This window comes from Corvus hawaiiensis, chromosome 4 (assembly GCF_020740725.1).
Source record: "Corvus hawaiiensis isolate bCorHaw1 chromosome 4, bCorHaw1.pri.cur, whole genome shotgun sequence".
Lineage (NCBI taxonomy): Eukaryota > Metazoa > Chordata > Aves > Passeriformes > Corvidae > Corvus > Corvus hawaiiensis.
Window position 1 is genome coordinate 64,255,932 of NC_063216.1, and position 19,963 is coordinate 64,275,894.

The following is a 19,963-nucleotide window of genomic DNA, read 5'->3' on the forward strand; positions in this document are numbered from 1 at the left end:
AAGTTATGAGACCAACCCACAGAAAACAGGAAGACAAAACACTAATCCTGCAAAAAGTAACTAAAAAAGGAATCGCTTATGGATATTTAGCATTCATTTCTTTCAGAAGATTCTGGACTTAAAAAAAAAAATGTTACAAAGTCTACTGGTAGAATACTGCCCTTTTTTATTAATTTTTTTTATTAGCTAAATAGGAAAGCATGTTTTGTAGGAAAAAAGCTAACTAGAACAGAACAAGAATCAGAGAGGACACCTCTAGGTGATAATAATTTGAAAAGACAGATATGACTAATGGCACATCACACGAAGCAGCAGTAGGACACGTTCACTTTATACTATATATCAACAAACTGAAAGGAGAATAAGCCCTCACATGATCAACTACAAGTAACTCACAGCTGCAGGAGGCATTAAAATTCTAAATGACACGGATGTAGTAGGAGCACAGAGATAAATCACTGTGTAGCTCAGTGCAGATAAATTAATGAAGCTGGGAACAAAATTAATCAAGTTCATTTCAATTAATGCATTTTGTAAAGTTATTGAAACTTTTCAATAGCACCAGTTTGGCAAGCAATTTTACAGGACATAACAGACTGCTGTTACAGAATACTAGATTTATGAGCCATAAGTGAAAGAAAAGGTAATTACTATGTTAGATCAGGTTTAATATAAATCTAGAATGAATGTGACCATGAATAGGAAAATCCTACTTTTCAAGTTGCTGCAACAATACATAAAGACCACTGTGATGGGAAAAAGAGATGTCTAACAAGTTTTCTTTCTGAATTTAACTTCTAGAGAACCACTCCTGAATTCTGTTATTATAGTACACAGAAACAACCAGCTATTGTTATGAGATAATCTGAGATTACAGCGTTTTTAATTCCTGTAGAATTTCTAATTCAGTTTTGCTACCATCAGATTAACCATAAATTCAGCTATTCTTCACATGCTCTGTAAGACTTCACAACATTATCTTACTTCCATAGCAAAGGACTAGCTAAGAGACAGCACCCAACTCAGCAGCTAGTAGTACTCTCTGAAAAGGTTTTATTTTTTAAGATTTGGTTAGAAGGAGGAAGAGAAGTAGATGGGCTTAAAAAAAAAGTACAATGAAAAGTGCTCTTGAATGTGTACAGCAGCAGGAGTAAATTTAAGATGGGAATATTTTACAATTTTCACAGGTGCTTTTACAGGCCTTCTATTCTTTTTATCAAGGTAGTATGCAAAAACTTCTATATGTTATTTTATTCAATTCAAGATTTGTCATGACTAAGTAGAAAAAAAGTCATCTTAACATGCAAAACAGTTTTACAACTTAAGAAATTAGTTGGTTTCACTCTGAAATAATTAAATACATGTGTTACGTTGCATAACAGTAGCATTACAATGTTATGAAGCTTTATTAAACCAAGAGAACATAGTACACCAAGCTTACCACTGGTTATTGTCTGACTCAAATAAACATGTTTCTCACATCCAACTACACACTCATTAGCCATACATGTGTAAAAAAGCAGAAAAAATGTTGATTTGAAGATAAAGAAGGAGTTAAGCAAGTGCTTTCATCATCTAATTTTTAAATTGATATTAAAAACCCAGCATACATCTGCTGTGCTGAGGTTGCAAGTATGCAGTAACTTGTTCGTTGCTTCATCAAATTTTATCAACAGTCTGCTTACACCGTGTTTGCACAGTAAACAGCTCCCTAAAACATTGTACAAGATTACTAAAAAACACAAGTTTAATACGTTTAATAGAATTAAACTTTAATGGGAAACCTGATAGACACAGCAGTACTGTTTCTCTAATATGTACAAAGCGGTCTGTTGAAGGAAAGAGAAATTTCTTCTCAGAAACATTCCCCCCACGCTGCTTTGTTAAAGTTCTGTGCCCTCCTCTTAAAGCAAGCAACTGTTTGCAAAAGATTCTGCAAGCCCATCTTCATTCAGTAATGCAAGGTCCATTACAAGGAAAGACAAGGCCTGAAATTAAGTAAGTCTACATCGAAATGATTGCAAGTCAAGCATAAGCACAGGCTGATTGCACAAAACTACTGTGAATTATTCCTGCTGAATAACCTGGCATGCAGTACCAGGAGCAGGAAGCTCTGCAGACACACAGACCCTACAGTCTACTCTGCAGCTGCCTCCTGAACTCAGCTGTACTACTGACAGTCCCACCCTGCTTGCAGAACGTGCACCCATCACCTCACACAGGGGTCAGTCCTCAAGTCCCCCTCCAACCAAAACTGTTTCTTACAATAGCCTCCTTCTATGAGCCCACATTTCTTGCAGTAACTATTTCCACAAGTTCATAATATCCAACCTGTGGACCAAACCCAACTCCAAAATCTGTAAGTAGTCTCCAATGGCTAAAATAATCTTCACTACCAAATTTATACACATAATCCATCTTTCTGAGAGTTTTCTTGTGAAAGAAGACACTCTTTCACAACCTCTAGTTGACATACAAGACTAAAATTGCATTTTACACTGTCTTTATAGGATAATGATTATTCAAGTGTGACTGAAAGGATTTCAACGTCATTTGTGTTACTTTGTATTCATAGTCAAAGTTGATTTCTCACATTATGATAAAAGTCTTCAGTTGAAAATGTGTGTGATATGGCTACAGTTCCACAGATTACCTTACTTTTATTTTGCTTTGAAAGCACTTGCTACATAATCTATTTCAACAATATGCAAAACTGTATCAAGGAAACAAACACAATAGAAATACTTTACTTCTGTTACTTCTACTTCCAAGCAAAACCAAGCCTAATACTTGCAGAAATGAACAGAAATATTTACAAAAATGTCTACAAGACTTACTAATTAAATTCATCATGACAAACAAAGCCCAACTATTTATGGCTCTAACACAAAACAGACCCACACGTATGACATCACCACACACACACAGAATAAGCCAGTTGCAACAGAATAGCCACCTATCTCTACATTACTTACATAACTTTTAGCTTGGAGCCTATTACCTACTTTCTACCTTAGTACATTTCCAGTATTGTTCTGAAGAAAAACAGGAAAAAAAACCACAAAAACCACCCCAACAACAAATTAAAAAACCCACACACAACCTGCAACAGTCTCCCAGGCTACTGCTGTCATTACAAGTCAAGAATACTTTTTAAACATAATCTTCATTGTAGCACAGAGCTAAACCAAACATCTTCCAAAAACGCAGACATTAAAAATGCACACAGACATGCACACACCAGATTCTGGTGAATTGTGCATATGGCAATAAGCACATACATGTTTACATACGTATATATGTGTACACACACTTTCTCTAATATATACCAATAATGAAGTCTAAGCACTACCATCATATATGATCTACTCCTAAGAGCTTCGTGATCATCAAGAGTTTGCATGTCATCAATAAGGAATTTATTGCTTTCAATAAAAAAAATCATGTATTACCTGTATATAAATATACATGTATATATATATATGTGTGTGTGTGTGTACACATATGTATGATTGGACATATTCCAGATACAAAAGGCAAAATATCTGCATCAACAAATCAAAACTGGGTATAAAATTCTATTCACACGACTTCAAACTGTACTCATCAGTTTGCACACCAATAGAAAGAACAAGCTTCCTATAAACAGATGTAGAAAAGGCATTATTTAGTGGTTTGTACAAGAAATAATATTGAGAGCTTATTAGATATTTTTCACACTTTAATATCAAGGAAACATACGCATATTTCACTTTCCTACATATATTTCAGTGTGAGATGTATAAATTTCAATAGGGAAAAAAAAAAAAAACAAACCCAGTTTGTTTAAATAGCATTGACTAAATTCACCACAAGCAGGGTGACTGCACTGCTAATAAAAGAGGAAATTTTCTTCCAAAATTATTTTACTTTAATCCATAAATCTGATTTATTGGTAAAGTATTCCCAACTAATTAGACAGCAAAAGTGAAATGGATAGGTTTAAACTAAACTCTGTCTTTCCTCTGATTTTGCAACCTTATGTAACAAAGATTTCTACTGTTAAAATATTCTTAAGTTATGAGTTTTCATGTTGGTCAAAATCACAAAGGTCATAACATCTGTTAGATCAAAGGGCTAAAAAGTGATATTTGATTATTATTTTCAAGTTTATGTAAAATATGTTTTAACACCTCCTTTTATTCACAGTTGCATTTCATATGAATGTCCTATAACTCACTGAAGTGCTAAATCTCATCCAGTTGTGATAGTTTCCATAGTTGTACTTTCCTAGCATCAATCTGACAATAAGACACAGCATAGAAAAAAAAAAAAAAAAAGCCACAACTCAGACTGTATTATATTGAAGAAGCCCCATGACAATGACCAGGCAAACATGCAATTTCTATCTCTTCCAGTAAGTTCCCTGCAGGTATCTTCTAGAATGGTCTACCTCAAAGACACTTCCTTTATTCATTATTTTGCCCTAAACTCCTAATCACCAAGTTCTCCAAATGCAGTGTACTAATTCTACTTCAGATTTTCACTTGGGATACAAAGCCATTTGATTCTGTGATACCCTCTCAGCACTTGTATTGACTATTCAGCAGCTAAAATCCAGTATACAAAGGGAACAGTCAAATTATGTGACAATGCATTTGTTTTCTCATTGACTTGTTGTCAGCATTCACAGATGAGACACAGAACTACTGTAATCAGCCTGTGAACATGAAGAAGGCACACTGAGTAGACAAGCAGTAATACTTATATGCCTCATCGTTTTTCATTCCTATTTATTTCCAAGCACGAAAATAACTCTTATATTCCAAACTGTTCTGTTATCAGGCATTAACAATAAACACCGCTAATTATACTTTGGGTTTTTTTCTACAGAGATTAATCTAGTAGGAAGAAATAATGTGAGAAAGAATAAGAAGCCATCAAACACCCTAGGTATTAGCAAGATGTATGCAAATCACTTATTAAAAACATGAGTACTAAAAGCTTACAAAAGAAAGAATAATACTGAAAGACCAGTTCTCAACGTTGAAAGGATTAGATTCTAAGCAAACCATGGCAGGAATCAAACTAGATCAAACAGGAAAATTCTATAGCTTAAAAATAATTTAGATGTAATTCACAGGTCCTATAAGAAACACTCACCAAGATCTGTATTTGGGCCAGCAAGTAGCTGCTTAAATTTGTCTAATCGAGATGCTTCTCTCTCAGTTAATGCAGGAGTAACTGAGGTGCTGTAGTCTGCCATTCCACTTGTCAAGGGAGGTATGGAAGTTTGTGGAAGTGACTGTGATCTCTGCATGGAAGAATTTTCACTAGCATTATCTGAAGGGAAAAAGAAGCATAGCAGTTAGCCTCAGCCAGTGAGAAGACTACTAATCAGTTGAACTTAATTTGTAAATTTAAAATAGAATTCTGTTTTGAAAAATGCAGACTCAAGTATAGCAGAAGTTTGGACTTCAAATTACTAGGATTCAGCAGAAAGAGCATTTCTCTTTGAAGCAGTATTCCACAATTAAAATACATCAATTAGAGATCATATTAATAGCAAGGCTAATGGATTTCTAAAATCTCTGTGTTACTAAAAGCTGTTTTCATTCTCCTTGCCATCCTTAAAAAAGAAATAAAACAAACTAACAGTCTTTGGGGTGGAATGTCTTGGTGTGACTTTATTATGTGTACCCCCTATCGCCTGCTCTATGCCCAGACATGAATCCTGTGTCCTTTTCTGTAGCTTTAAGGCAGACCTTTAAGAGAGAGTGGGGGGAAGCCGGTGGAATTCTTTTGGGGCTGCGTTCGAAACACAGATAAGCTCGCTGGCTTCTCCTGCCCGGCTGCTCACCTCAGCTCTCTGCAGCACGGAAGAGAGTGGCATTCTCCTGCTTTCTAGCTAGCTTTTTGTTCGTTAGATAAAGCAAGGAGTTTTCCTGGAATGTCCATTTCTTCTTCTTCTCGTCTGGACTGTCCAACACCACCAAAACATCAGTTGGGAGACCTTACATCTCAGCCCGGAGGGGCCCAAGCTGACCCAGCTCCGAAGAAGACAAAGCCACACCCACAGAAAGGACTCTGAAATCTACCCAGGTTCTCTCCACAGCGAGAGGTTTTCATATTTAGCATTATTCTTTTCCTGTGCCGGCATGGTGTTTGTTAAATAAATAACTTTTTTTTCCTTTCTCACTTTTGTCCAAGGAATTTTCTTTCCAAACCTGGTGGGAGAGGGGCGGCTGAAACCTGCCTTCTTTGGAGGGGATGTTCCTCCCAGAGTGTTTCCCTTAATTTGTCTCAAACCGGGACACAAACAAAAATCAACCATTGAGAAATCTTGAAATCATTGCAACTGGTTACTTTAAAGCTTATACACAAACCACGGAACAGATCACATGAGGGTGAATTTCCCAATCCACCTGCTTTTCAATATATTTTATGCAGTACTATTTTAATAACAATTTTTCAGAATAGTAGTATTACTATTAATTGCATATATCTTGGTGGATTTAACCAATAAAATACATTCAATAGTGGAACTTCCGTCCAAAATTGGAGACTTTGTAAGGCTGAAAACAAAGAAAGTTTAATTATTCTTCCCTCATATGCATTACAATTTAGTAAGGCATGCAGTCTTCCTCTCAAATAAATCACTGGTGACAAACAGTATTTTCCTGCAGTATTAGTAAAGGGTTGGGAAGGGTTTCCTGTCTTACAGGGGCAAATAATGTAGCTCTCATCCTTCAACTTCCAACATCTTTTTCACTTTTCAACATACCTAATGAACTCGATGTATGACCTTCGCTGACTGATTTAACAAGCCTAGTATCACCACATGCAACTGAAGTCAGCTGTGCAAATTCCTCTTGTTTTTCTTCCTGTAGATGTTCTTCCTGAAATTTATGCTGTTCTTGTAGCTTGCTGTGATTCTGAATTACTTTGTGAGCTGTTTCCATGACCACTTCTGTATTTAAGTTTTCAGCAGCTATTGCTAAGAGTTCATCATCATCATCTCCAAGATCCCAAGCATCACTTGTGTTACTTTCAAACTCTTGGAAGGTGCTGACTTTCTTCAATTTCACTGGAGTTGTAGGTGGCTTTGAACCTGCTTTTATCAAGCTGTTCAAAACCAAATAAACAATATTTAGAAAACTAGTAAGGAAGCAAAACACTATGGATAGGACCAAACCCCAAACATTCATAGTTGAAACCATATAGGTAGCAAATATTTATCTCTCCCCACTCGTGTTACCACTACATCCACCCATGGTAACATACAGCTGAGGAAGTCTGAGAACAAGGGCTGTAAAAACTGACACTTTGTTGCTTTGAATAGAAGCTGAACAAATCTTTCCTTCCCTTTTCTTAAGAAAAAAAAACCCAACAAAAAACAAAACAAAAAAAAAAAAAAAAAAAAGACCAACCACAAAGTCACATGAAAGGATTACTACTAGAATAGCTTATAAAATAGACAGGGCACATTGCACTGCTCTTGCTTCATACATTTCTGTAGATTTCAGCCATTTCAATGCAATTGCTGCATAACAGCACAGGAGCTGTAATCAAGTCATGGTCTACTCTTAAGTCATCATAAGCAATCACACAACACAATCATTGCCATAAACAAATCAAGTCTCACCTTAAAACTCATTAAATCTATCACTCCTCCCCATTCAGGCACACCAGCATGGATTTCCTTTGGAACTTTGCTCTTCTCAGAGGAAGGATACTTCTTCTGGTTACTAGTCTGAGTGGACCCTGATCAGCTCCCAACCTTTTGCCCCTCTGTCAGCACGCAGTGTGAGATATGAACCAAGTATCCCTCCCTAGCCTGGCACTCGATCTCACTTACAGTAATGCAGAGCAATCACATTTCCCTTCAGAACTGAGCTGAATAGGGTATAAAGTTGAGAGGATTTCTCAGTGTGTTCTCAAAAAATAGAGAAGTTACTGCCATTAACTTAATTTTGCTTTCACAGAATGGGTAAGGTGGGAAAGGACCACAGTTGCTCATTTGGCCCAACCTCCCTGCTCAAGCAGGGTCGTCCTACAGAGAATTGCACCAAAACGGTTCTAGAGTTCATTTCTGACCTCCCTGTCTTTCTGCCTGGGCTAGTTTTTCTTTTTGCTGTTAAGACAAGGCAGGCAGAACCGCAAATCAGAAAAAGTTCTTACCCAGTTCTAATGCAATGCCAGTAATAACGTTTCTTTTACGTCTTACAGGAAGTAACTTCCCTAACAGGTGCTACAACAATTACACTTTTACCTGACTTGTCATCACTGTCTAAAACAGCAAGGTCTTTCTCCAATTCTGCCACTTCAAGCAATACGCTTCCAGTTTTTTTGTTACTGGGCCTCTATACCTCCATATTTTGAATCAATTAATCTCATTTCTTTTAATCCAGCCCTTAAGATCACACATTTCAACTGCCTCCAACTCTGTATCATCTGAAAATTAACTAGAATGTTTACTTCTTGTACTCTTTTAAAGCAGCCCTTGAAAAAAATCTAGTAGAAGCATGACGTTCTTCCAACCAAATACTTTTCTTTAGAACACTTTTTTTTTTTTTACTTTACCACAATTTCCCATGTATAAGGCATTACAAATAAATAACAACAGCTGGCAATCTATGTTAGCTAAGATCTGAAAGAGCTGATTTGTTCCTGCAAATATGGTAACCACCAGGAAGTCACAAAGGACAAGTCAGAACAGAGAAGTCAAGATTATGACAAAAACTGAAAAAGGAAGATTAACAATAAACTTTATAACCAACAGGAGAAAAAAAAAAAAAAAGAGGAGACAGAGGAGACACAAAATATCTGGAATATTTAAATATTAGGTTAACTTACGTTCCATGCAATAATGGATCAAAAGGTGGATGCTGAGCTCCATACACATGTTGAATACTGAAGGAAAAGAAAGAGAGTTACCACAAAAATAATAAATATTTGGAGACTTTCTGTGTATTAAATAGTCAATAATAAACAGAATTGAAATGTTCCAACAGTTCTCTGTTTCAAAGAATTTCACATACCACTAAAAATAATGAAGCTGCAATTGAGTAATTTAATAAAAATCATAGATTTGCTAAGCAAGAACTCTTTGTGAAACCTAAGCTAACTTAGGCTATTTTATTTTTCTAACTAGGAATTAAAACGAGAAATAAGTTAACTCTGCGGTAAGAATCTACAAAAATTCTCTTCTCTGATTTCTCATTTCTTCATTTCTCTATTGCAAAAAATTAGAAATTCTCAAAGAAATATCTATAAAGATTTAATCTTCCATGTACCCTTGTCACCCAAAATCCAACCAGGCAATTCTTAACCACTACTAAAGTACAAGGATAACAAAGCTACAGAAAAATGTAGACAGTGACAGGTTAGAGAATAAAAGCCCTAGGAGTATTAAAAGAATGCTTTGAAACAAATAAGCTTCCAAAGACAGACTTATTCACTAGCCTCTAACACTACAAAACAGCATGTTATTCTGTGAAAACCAAAACTCTACAAACTAAAAATTCATTACCTCCCAGTTATAGGATATAAAATTATTTTGCAAGTAAAAAAACTCGACAGAAGACACATCAAAATTTACATGTGGCTTCATAATAGAAATTACTGCTACAGAACTCTCTAATTGCAAGAGAAATAAATCATACACAACATTAACATCTACCTAAACCTGTACTAAAAACCACATAGAAGGACACAAACATATGCTCCTGACACACCAAAACCAATCTCCAGACCATAACAATAAGTAAGTCCAACCTTAGTAAACCTGAGATAGAACCAAGCCAAAAAGACTGCAGTCATAACAGATTTTAAGAGAGTCTTAGACTTTCACAACAGGTGCAGCATTAACACCAGTGAAATTAGCCCTAATGGTGACTGAAAATGGTGGTTCATAAAAACTCTTAACGATTTTTATGTGATTCCATGGAAATAAAAAAGTCAGTCCCCCATCAGCCTTTCCACACAACCATACACCATCCTCTCCACAGCCAAGTTTCCTGCTCTAAGCTCACATGACGGTCAGGTGTCACTGTCCATTTCCATACACACAGGTCCATTTCCATACACACAGAACGTGTCTTTTCCTTACACCACTCTGTGAACAACTGCAATGGAAATCCACTCAAATACAAAGCAACAACAATCCTCTCCCTGCCATAAAAAAATAAATAAAAATGAAAAGCACATTCTCCACAGGGTCCTTGTTTTTCCACAAGCCTGCAGTTGCCTGCACATTAACTGCAACTATTTATAGACCCTCTGCAAGAGAGGGGGGCCAAAAGTGTTCTACCCTCAAGAGATTCAGCAAAGTTACAAAGAAAACACTTTAGAGGAACAATAACAGTTGGACCGGAAAAGGTAGTTTGTAACCAGAGAAACAAAACCGCTCCCAGTTAGCGCTTAGGGGTAACTGAAAATGTAAGAACGTAAATGATGAGCAGGATTATGTTGCTGAATTCAGGTAAAGAGTATAAAATACAGAGTTACTGTTCTCTGAGAACCACAAGTACACATCACTCTTACAAAAAGAATATAGAAAACTGTACTGTGAGAACAGTTTAGGGATGAGCCCAGAGTACATCACTGCTAAATAATCATCTGAACATGCATTCCCAGCCTGATGCAACAGTCAAAAGAGTTAATGTAACTCTGGGGATCTGTTCCCGGGAAAATCTTGAATTGGAGTATGTACTTGTAGCTCCTTGAAATAATACAACGACTGGTCTGCTGTTCACACTTCAGAAAGAAAGTTGAGAAATTGACAATAATTGGAAATACATAGCAGAAACTAAAGCATGTCTCTATGCCTAGAAAATTGAGTTTCCTGCAACGTATTTCTGAAATAGAATAACCTGCATCAAGTTTCAAAACAACCTAACTTGGCACTGCTGAGATCTACAAACACATTCTCCCACTCAAAATTTCCCGGTGAACACATCCCCAAGATCACGTTAACTCCTTTAACCATGGTGTCAGGCTAGAAACACACATCCAGATAATTATTTAACAACCTTTCTGATACAAGTTATCACCAACGCTTACTGACCACCAGCGATCTCCACCAGACAACTGGAGGTGCCCAGCACTGGAAGGCTCCGAGCACTGAGCTAACAGAGAACCGGGTCGGAACAGTGACCGACCGGACACGGCAACGGCAGCAGAGACTCACAGGGCCTGCGAGGTCCCTTTGGACTGGGCGGCGAGGGGGCAGGAACGCGGTGTTGGGGTCCCAGCGAAGCCGGACGGGCAGAGCCGCCCCCCTGGCCCGGCCGTGTCCAGGGGCCCGCGACACCGACCTTCCCGCGGCTCCTCTCACCTGCCCGGCACCTTCGCGCCGCTCCGCTTCCAGAACTGCTTCCTGCCCCCGTCGCTCGCCATTGCGGCGTCACCTCATCCCCCTCCGCGTTCGCGGCCCCGGCCCCGGCCCGCTCCCTCAGGCTTCACTTCCCACCATTCCCTTCCACAGAAGCAGCACTGAGCGCCGCCATCTTGGGACGGGAAAACAACCCCGCGCCTCATTCGCCCCTCGAAGCGGCCCGGAAGTTTGAGCCAACCAGAAGTGAGATTGCTGCCGGGTGCGTCCGGTCGGGCCAATCGCAGCGAGGGGATGCTGGGGCGGACGGGGGCGGCCCCGGGAGCGGCCTCTGGGGTGGCGGCCCCGGCCCGGCCCGAAGCCCCGTCACGGAGGTTCCCGCGCGTGTTCCCCGTCCAAAGCATCCCTGTAACTCAGGGGTTACTTCGCGGCTCTGCGAGGGTGACGTGTTCAGACTTTAATCCTTTTTGATTGAACCGTACAGAGCAATTCCTCAGAGTACTCCTTGGAAGTGCAAAACTCGCCTTGTAAGTGGGTGGAGACGTTAACTGAGGATCGGCGGGCATCGGTTTATTACAAAATCCATCACATTTTTTCTGCTTTATCTTTGTACAATTATTTCCAATTATCAACCAATTAGTGGGGTAAGGGGGCTTTAAGCTTCCTTTCTTTTAAAGCTCTCCAATCGTTGTACCCACTTTATTTAAGGCTTTGAGGTGGTACAAGATTGAGGGGTTTTATTAGTAACTGTAGACTTCCCAGCATTTCTGATCCGAGGATACCTCACTTCTGCCAAGAAAATAAGTATGGTTTTATGTTGTTCTTTGGAGTATGCTCCTTAGAAAACAGTGCTGAGTGACAGGATTTTTTTGCTGCATCTCAATGCAATTTAGCATATAATTTAATATATCAACAATGGTTTGGGGAACATCCTGCCACAATTAAGCCAAAAAATTGGCATGTAGTATAAGACCTGATCTACAGTGCAACGTTTGTTCTTTAGTATGTATTTCATGTGTAAGTTACTGCTTAAGAATTAAAAAGAAGAAAAAAAGTTTTCTTCCTGCTTTGGGATTTACTTTAGTAGTTGCCTTTGATTCCATGATGATTTTTTGCCTTTTCTTTTGTACCCCTTTTATACCTTTTTACAACTTCTGTATTCTTAGTGCTTTTTGCCTTCATTCTTGGACTTGTTTGTCAAGCTAGGAGACGAAACATTTTAGAAACTTCGGAGTTAGGGATCAAAATGCCCCCAGACCCCAAGGTCCTCTCCAGAACATATTCTGTAAACTAAGATAGAACCATCCAGGGGAAGGTTCCTCGGGGGAGGGGGCTCACTCGAGCCTCTCATTGGGGAATTTTTGATAGACATGCTATTTAGTAAGACCTATAATGTAATACCAGATCTTTTGGGGGTGGGCATTGCGGTGTGCATTTTGGTGCATTTGACCTGGACGTAGTGCACCTAAGGATCCTTAAAATAAATACCAAGGTAAAATCCCTTCTTCCCTTCTAACCGTGTATGCCTCTTGATTTTAAGACCAGGATAAGGCATCAGTTGCTGGCAACCACGAAGAGACACTAAAGACCTTGAGACTCACAGTCTTGGGTTGAAACACATCTTGCTTTGCCTCTCTCTCTGCCAGCAAACTACAGAGGGGCTGGCCTAAGATCCGACAAAAATGAAATGTTTCGCAGATCTTGCTAGATCACCGTCCACAGGTGAAAGGTGTAATTTCAATGCCATTTACAGATTTATTTGCTGTAAGTAGTATCATTTTCTCCATTTGTGTTCTTTAGGTAGGATTCCTCTTACAGATTCTGGACCTTGAGTATCATCAGCATTAATGGAAAATAAATGTAATATGATCTATGTCTGTTAGCTGAAGTGAAATGAAACCTGCAAAGTCATGACTGGAACTTTGCTTGGTCACAGCTAGGTAAATTTAAATTATACTCGTTGCTGTTAGAATACAAAAATGAGGTATTTCACTTGTGACAAAAGTGATCAAAATCAAAAGTGATTTATCAAAAAAGTGATAAGTCCATAAAACATACATTTCATCTTTAGCATTAATATGGATGTTAAAACCATGTTTCAGTTATTTTTATTTGTTCATTGTTGGTATTTATCAAAGGGAAGCGTAGTTAGATTCAGCCTAGATAGCCTGAGCCATCTGTCATCCTTATGACAGTTGACCTGAATCCTGAAGTGACACCATTAAACTTTTGTGTCAGTCTGGTGCAGCCATGTGGAACTTCTTGTTCATTTAGCAGTGGAGGTTTTGCTGAGTTACATAATCAGGTCAGTACAAGGTTAATTGTATTATTAATATTTCATTATATTAAGTATATGTTACCATGTGCCTAAATTTTTAATGTGTTGCAGAATTTTGTGCTGGAAACGACTGACTGTTGCATGGATTGTTCCCATGCATAAATCTGAGGTGCAAATGGGGCTACATTTGTATCAAGAACTGCAAGTGCTTCTACTGTGAAGGGCTGCTGCCAGTTTTAGACCTGTGGAATAAGTCCTACAGAGCCGGCTGCTGTTGACTTTCAAGAAGGCAAGGACACTGTTTTCATTCCTTTTCCATTCATTTTCATATCTTCTCCTTATCCTGAATTTTATTTTATCCCTGACACAGAACTGTGTTGCCAAGGTTCTGGAGATGCAAGGGATTTGGAAGGAGGAACCTTTCAACACATCCTCAAGTAAGTTAGGTGCAATTCTTTATGCCCACCACTCAAGGTGATCTGGCCACAAAGAGTGTGTCCTTGAAGAGGGCTTACAAGATGGTACTGGTTGAGTATCCCAAGAAGGTAAGTTCACAGCTGTGGAAGGAGAATTTGGTCTGAGCACATATTTTAACAGTGTTTCTGCTTAACTTTTCTGGTTACACAAATGTAGCATGGACAGCTGAGGGTGTGCACAGGTTCCACTGTCAGTTTCTTTACGTTTGAGGAGAGCTGCGAGTGTCCAGGTGCTGACATTCAAGGAGTAGCAACAACATTGCAGTCACAGCTGGGACTCACCTATTGCAGCTGGTGAGCACAGTCTTCAAGAACACCCAAACATCCAAACCAGTTGTTTCAAATCTGCACAGCTGTATTAACTAGGCTTTGCTTCACAGGGACTGCAGTAATATTTCAGATACCATTTGAATAGGGATTTTTGTTATTCCAGAACAATAAAAAAATATTAAAATGTCTACTGTAGTATTTGCTTTGTTTCATGCAAATCGTGTGCAAGAACTTATAGTTAGGAAGAGATCTGTTGCCAGTATGGTCAAATAATGTATTGAGCTACAGAGAGTTTGTAGACTTCTTTCTTTTTCCTTTTCCTCCCTTTTTTTTTTCTTTTGAAATTTTCTTTTTTTTTCCCTTTGCATTCTTTTTAACTTGAGCATTTTTTAGAATCAGGTAACTGCATACAGTTGGTGACTGTTACTGAGGATGCTCAGGAAGTTTCAGTATGTTCTAAAATGTACACATGTATCCATGCTCTTGGCTGGTAAAAATGAGGAGTGTTGTAGCCTGCACTAGCAGTGTTTTGAACAAAGAAGGCACAGAGATGTTATTTAGTGTGATAGCTATGCATCTATGTGGACATTCAGTTTTGGTTTTAGCTCATCTATTCTGGAAAGCTTCTGCTGTGCTGGTGTGGTTACACAGGTAGACTTCTCTGTGGAGGTGCAGTGTGCCTTGGAAAAAAGTTTTTCTGACGACAGATGTGAGAGTATAGATTGATGCTAAACATAATTAACTAAGCTGACAACAGCACTCCCCTGCTAGCTTCGCTGCACTCAGACCAGGAGGATTTGCTGATAAAGTTGTATAAGCTGGGGAGTGCTTTCTCATGCTGATCCTTACACTGCTGTGTCAGCGACATGCTGCAATGTTGATGCAACTGCAAGGTGTGGCTTAAACTCACTGTACAAGCTGACAAGGCCACGTGTCATGCATTTTTTCTCTTTGCTTTAATCAATAAGGAAAAAAATTAAAGAGAATTCAAATGAGACACTTCCATGCTGAAGAATTATTTTATGCGCATTTTTACTGCTCTAACAAACTAGTGGAAATTCTTCTGAAGCACACAAGGCTTTCTGTGGTTGCTGGTCACTATATTGTCTGGTCCGTGGGCATCCCTTTCTACCAAGCCATTGTCTCCATGTACTTTATTGTAAATACCATGGAAGAAACAGTTCTTTAAAGTAAAATTGAGCAAATAGAGTGAAGTTATGAAGCAAGCTAACCCAAAACCAGAGTTCAGGTAGAATCAGAGAGAGGAAGACAGCAGTTATTCTTGGGTAGAAAACAATCCCAGAGTGTACACTACTTGGTACTTGGACAAAAAGATACAAGGCAAGGTAAGATAAAAGGAATAAGCATTCAAGTAGAACCATGCAAGAAAGAAAACAGGGATGTTAAAGAAGAGGGATAAGCAATAGCTACATTCAAGGTTAGATATGGTCTGGCAAATCACATAGTCACAAAACCTCTTTCAGGGCAGTGCAATTTTTCTCCAGAAAGTTGGAGAGGAAAAAAGAGAGAAAAAATCAACGTGAGAGAGTAATGGCCAAGAGGAGTCATCATTGAAGACAAGTCATCACCATAGCATTTTGTAACTTTTTCTGTGTAAGTGGCCCTTCCTATTGCACATGAATTGAAAAAGTTTCTGAAAATAATAGCAGATTTGCCAAAATACATTTACACTGGTAATGCACATGTATGGAATCGTGCTCACTCACACTATATTCAGTATCAGTGACAGAAGGCTGTGAGAGAGAATAAAGAAATAAATACATGCTGGTTTGGGGTAAATGTCTCTTGTTTCTCTGTCTAGAAGTGTGATTGATGTGGGTAGTTTTCAAAACTTGTCATTCACTAAAATATTAGTGACAGTGCTCATGCTGACATTTCATGCATTTTAGGTGAAGGTTTTTAGCTTTACTTTTGTCTGTGTCCACACATCAACTGACATAGCCTGCTGGGTGTAGCCTGGAGCTGCACTCTGTGTCCAAGGACTGCTGCTCACTGGCAGCCCAGTGGATGGAAATGCTCTTTCCTGAAGTCTGATGCAATATGCCGTTAAGGCTTAAATGACTCAGAGAAAGAAAGACGCTTTTAAGTGGAAGTACTGGGTAGAAGACAGAGAAGTTGGCAAAAGCAACAGGTCCTTTTTCAAACATATTTCTAGTTCCTTGAAATTCCACACAATTATGCCTCCTGTATGTACAGCGAGTGTTTAAACATAGCATTACGGCATGACAGAACTTCAAACACAGAGTAATAAATCAATGTGTATTTGGCTCTGAGCCATGATCATTCTCTTCTGTTCATTGTTGAGAGAAACTTACTTTCTTTAAATTATATAGTTTATATCAGTTTCTGAATTTCACATTCAACTTACTATCAGAACAAGGAACATTAGTTTATGTTTCTTGGAGTTAAAAGATCTCAAGATTTTGGGAGAGCTTTAGAGATGCCAGGAGACCTGCTTAGTACTGTGAGTTGATGAGGAAATAGGCAATACCCTTTCTCCAAGATCAGTAAGACTAGGCAACTCTTTGGAACAGACGCAGAACCCACCCCCCCACACACACATTTGTTTTTAATGGCAAATTATAACAAATAGCAAAGCTATTGCTTTAGTCTAAAAACTGGACGTGTAACAGGACAGAATGTAAAAGATGTATCTAGAGCTTTGCTGAATCTACAAATTGGCTCATTTTTTCCTTAAGAATCGTCTGTAATGTACTTGAGTGCAAAACTAGGTTTGGGAATGTAATATGAGAGTAAGCAGGGCTCTTGGTTCCCTTAGGTTTCTGTTTAAAACAGCCATACTCATCTTACTATGTGCCTCACTTCTTTTCTTCTTTTCACAGTTTGTATTATTGAAATTTTTTTGAGAAAGTACCTGAAACAAAGTGTCTTGTAACTCTAAGCAGGAATTCAACAGCAAGCTTAGGTGCTTTGGTTCAACCACTCTGTTTTGGTCATTTTTCTTCTAATGGACAACTTAAGCTCAAATTCCAGGAAAAACACCAGACACAGACAGAAATATTTAGCAGCATTTTTACTTTTTCATTATTTTAGTTCATTCTCTGCACAGTCTGTGTTTCTTTTTGTGTTTGGTCCATTGTTCCCAGAAGATGTATTCAGCATGGAGGCATTGCATTTAGCATGCCAGTAGCTTAAATCATGTCCTTGGTCCCTTCCTTGTTTTGGTCAAAAAAAGCTATTTAGAAGTAAATCTGTAACTTCTCCCATGCATCTAAGAAGAATGAAGACATGATGATATGTAGGAATTGCAATGAATTATTTTCAGCAGATATTTTCAGGTGTTAGAACGCATCAAGATGTGTGTTAATTGACACCTACCATTTCTCTTGAGAGCACACATTTGTTACCTCACAATATTCATGACTGACTGCTGCAGGATTTGGGGTTTGGGGTTTGGGGCTTGGGGATTTTTTTTCTCTAGTCTTGTCTTTGACTATCCAGCTTCATCACCGGTGCTCTTATGGCTTTTTCTTGGATCTGTAAGTCTACCACTGACATGTCTTTTTATGTCTCTGAGTCCCTGTTAGTGCATTTTTCATGTCATTTGTGTCTGAGGGAGGGATTAGTTTCTGTTGATGCTTCTTGAAGATAGCAAAGCCTTTACTATGCTGTTTGACCCTATTTATCTCTCAATTAATTTCTCTTTTGATCAAATGTGTATTAGAAGGTTATTAAGTTTCACTGTTTGCTTTTTAATTCCATTTCAGGGTTTCTTTGCATAGCAGTTGAAATGTACACTTGAACTGAAAAGAGTCTTATTCCCTTCTTTCTTAGTGTTCGATATATTTTCAGCATTGAAATCCTATTAATACAATTTCTGTAAAAATGGATTAGTGGTAAAGTAAGTTCAGGTAGTGTAAGGTGAATGAAAAATACCGGATAAAATAAAAAAAATACAGCTGGCCTTACAGTGTCTTGCATAGGTATAATTTCCAGAATTATATCTTCAGATACTATATCTTCAGTATAATACATTATAGTTATTGTTCAAGTCAAGTGAGTTGTATCAAAGTCATGTTTTCTTTTTCTGAAAGAGGAATGGAATTTGCTACTTAAGGTAAGTCTGTATCAGGTCTCATGAATTGTCCATTATTGAATATTTATTGCTGGTGTTGTGGTTTGTGTATGCTTTTGCCTGAATGAGGGCAAATATAAACTGAGCAACAAGTGTAATGAAGATAATGCAGTTGGAGTACTAGTAACAGAGTCTTCCTATCATGACTTTCAGTAGAAAAGAGTTACTGAGTGCTCCTGGGGTAATGCTGTTGGTTGAGCTACCCATTTTACTAGTGAGAGTGTTGGCAAGGCTTAGGATTTAGCAACAGAGAGGTTGAGAGCTTGGTGAAAGAGACATAAGCAAAATTATAGTGCAAAGAAAATGGGAGTAGCTGCAGATGTTTGGATGAAAATATATGATAAAGGTAACAAAGTATTTTATACATTTGCTTTTAGGTGTTGCTGCTCCTTATCCAAGAGGTATATTCTGTTAGTGAGTTGGATTTGCAAAGTAGTCTTTAGTTGAAGATGAAAAATGTTTTCCTATATTTAATATTGTTGGGGGAATTGGGAAAAAAAATTAAAACCTGCAATTTTGTTCTTTTTAGATCATTACTTTTGAGAAGTGGGTAGGAATAGTAGACAGTTTTCAGCCAAGTGAAAAAAAGAAAACTCAGACTAAAAAGTGAGAATTAAGTATTTTGCTATTCATATCACTTTCTGGTATAACACAGTATGTAGCATCATGCTGTAAAGTAATAAAAAAAACCAGCTTAGCTTCTAAACCTTGAAATGAAAATTTGAATTTTGTTTGAATGGTCTTAACAGTTGTTTCAGGACTGGCAATCTTAGTGCAAGAAATGAACTGAAAATACTGATGTAAAACCACCAGAGAGTCCCTAGGTTTTGAAGAGAAAATGATAAGGTAATCACAGGAAGCTCTCAGAAGTTGAAGCCATTTTACATCGAAAGAGCTCAAAGGTTTAATCTCTTATACTGAAATCTTGAAGTATAGTGGTAATAATTCTAGTATGCATGGTCATTAAAATAAGATTTCACAAGTAACCAGAGGAAATAAATACATTAAATGTGTAATTTTTCGAAGATCTCTCCAACACTGAAACTCAGCCACAGACTGTAGAACAGGAACAATATTGAAATACGAATGAAGTTTGAAAAGCCTGTGGTTTTTTCTTATTGTTTTTTTTTTTTTTGAAAAAGCCTTGCTTAAGGAGATTGTGTCTTACACTGGACTAATTAATGTAGCTAAAGGGAAGAACAGATAGATTTCTACCAGATAAATCTTTGTCTATTCTTTTACAAACCCTAAAAATAAAGCTCATGTCATACTGTATTCTTGTTCCCATATTAATACTATAATTATCATTAGTCTCTGATCCCATACCATCTTTGTTGTCTATGACTTATATAAATTTGTATGTGATGATCTTCTGTTTGTACCAGTTCTCAGTCAATGCTAGCCAACATTTTTACTAATGCTCTAAAAATACAAAATCACTTGTGGCAAAACTTAAAAGTTGAAAGTAATGATAATGGCAATCACTACTCCAGAATGTAGCAGAGCCA

General features: G+C 37.9%; 1 protein-coding gene and 1 long non-coding RNA gene across 3 annotated transcripts in view; one reads left to right on the forward strand and one right to left on the reverse strand.

Moving 5' to 3' along the window:
* Nucleotides 1-11,488, reverse strand: part of TBC1D22A (TBC1 domain family member 22A) — a 146,600-nt gene extending 135,112 nt beyond the window's left edge. The window contains exons 1-4 of the mRNA XM_048301101.1: nucleotides 11,318-11,488; nucleotides 8,836-8,892; nucleotides 6,764-7,104; nucleotides 5,143-5,322 (exon numbers count right to left, since the gene is read on the reverse strand). Coding sequence (XP_048157058.1) covers nucleotides 5,143-5,322; nucleotides 6,764-7,104; nucleotides 8,836-8,892; nucleotides 11,318-11,379 — 640 coding nt within the window. The 5' untranslated portion in view covers nucleotides 11,380-11,488. The remainder of the gene's footprint in view (nucleotides 1-5,142; nucleotides 5,323-6,763; nucleotides 7,105-8,835; nucleotides 8,893-11,317) is intronic.
* Nucleotides 11,489-11,619: 131 nt separating this feature from the next.
* Nucleotides 11,620-14,526, forward strand: LOC125325435. Of its 2 annotated transcripts, XR_007203329.1 has the most exons (3): nucleotides 11,620-11,841; nucleotides 13,013-13,078; nucleotides 13,704-14,526. It is a non-coding gene; the product is annotated as an uncharacterized LOC125325435 (long non-coding RNA). The 2 variants fall into 2 exon arrangements; XR_007203328.1 differs by lacking the exon at nucleotides 11,620-11,841 and having other exon boundaries at nucleotides 12,785-13,078.
* Nucleotides 14,527-19,963: the final 5,437 nt, after the last annotated feature.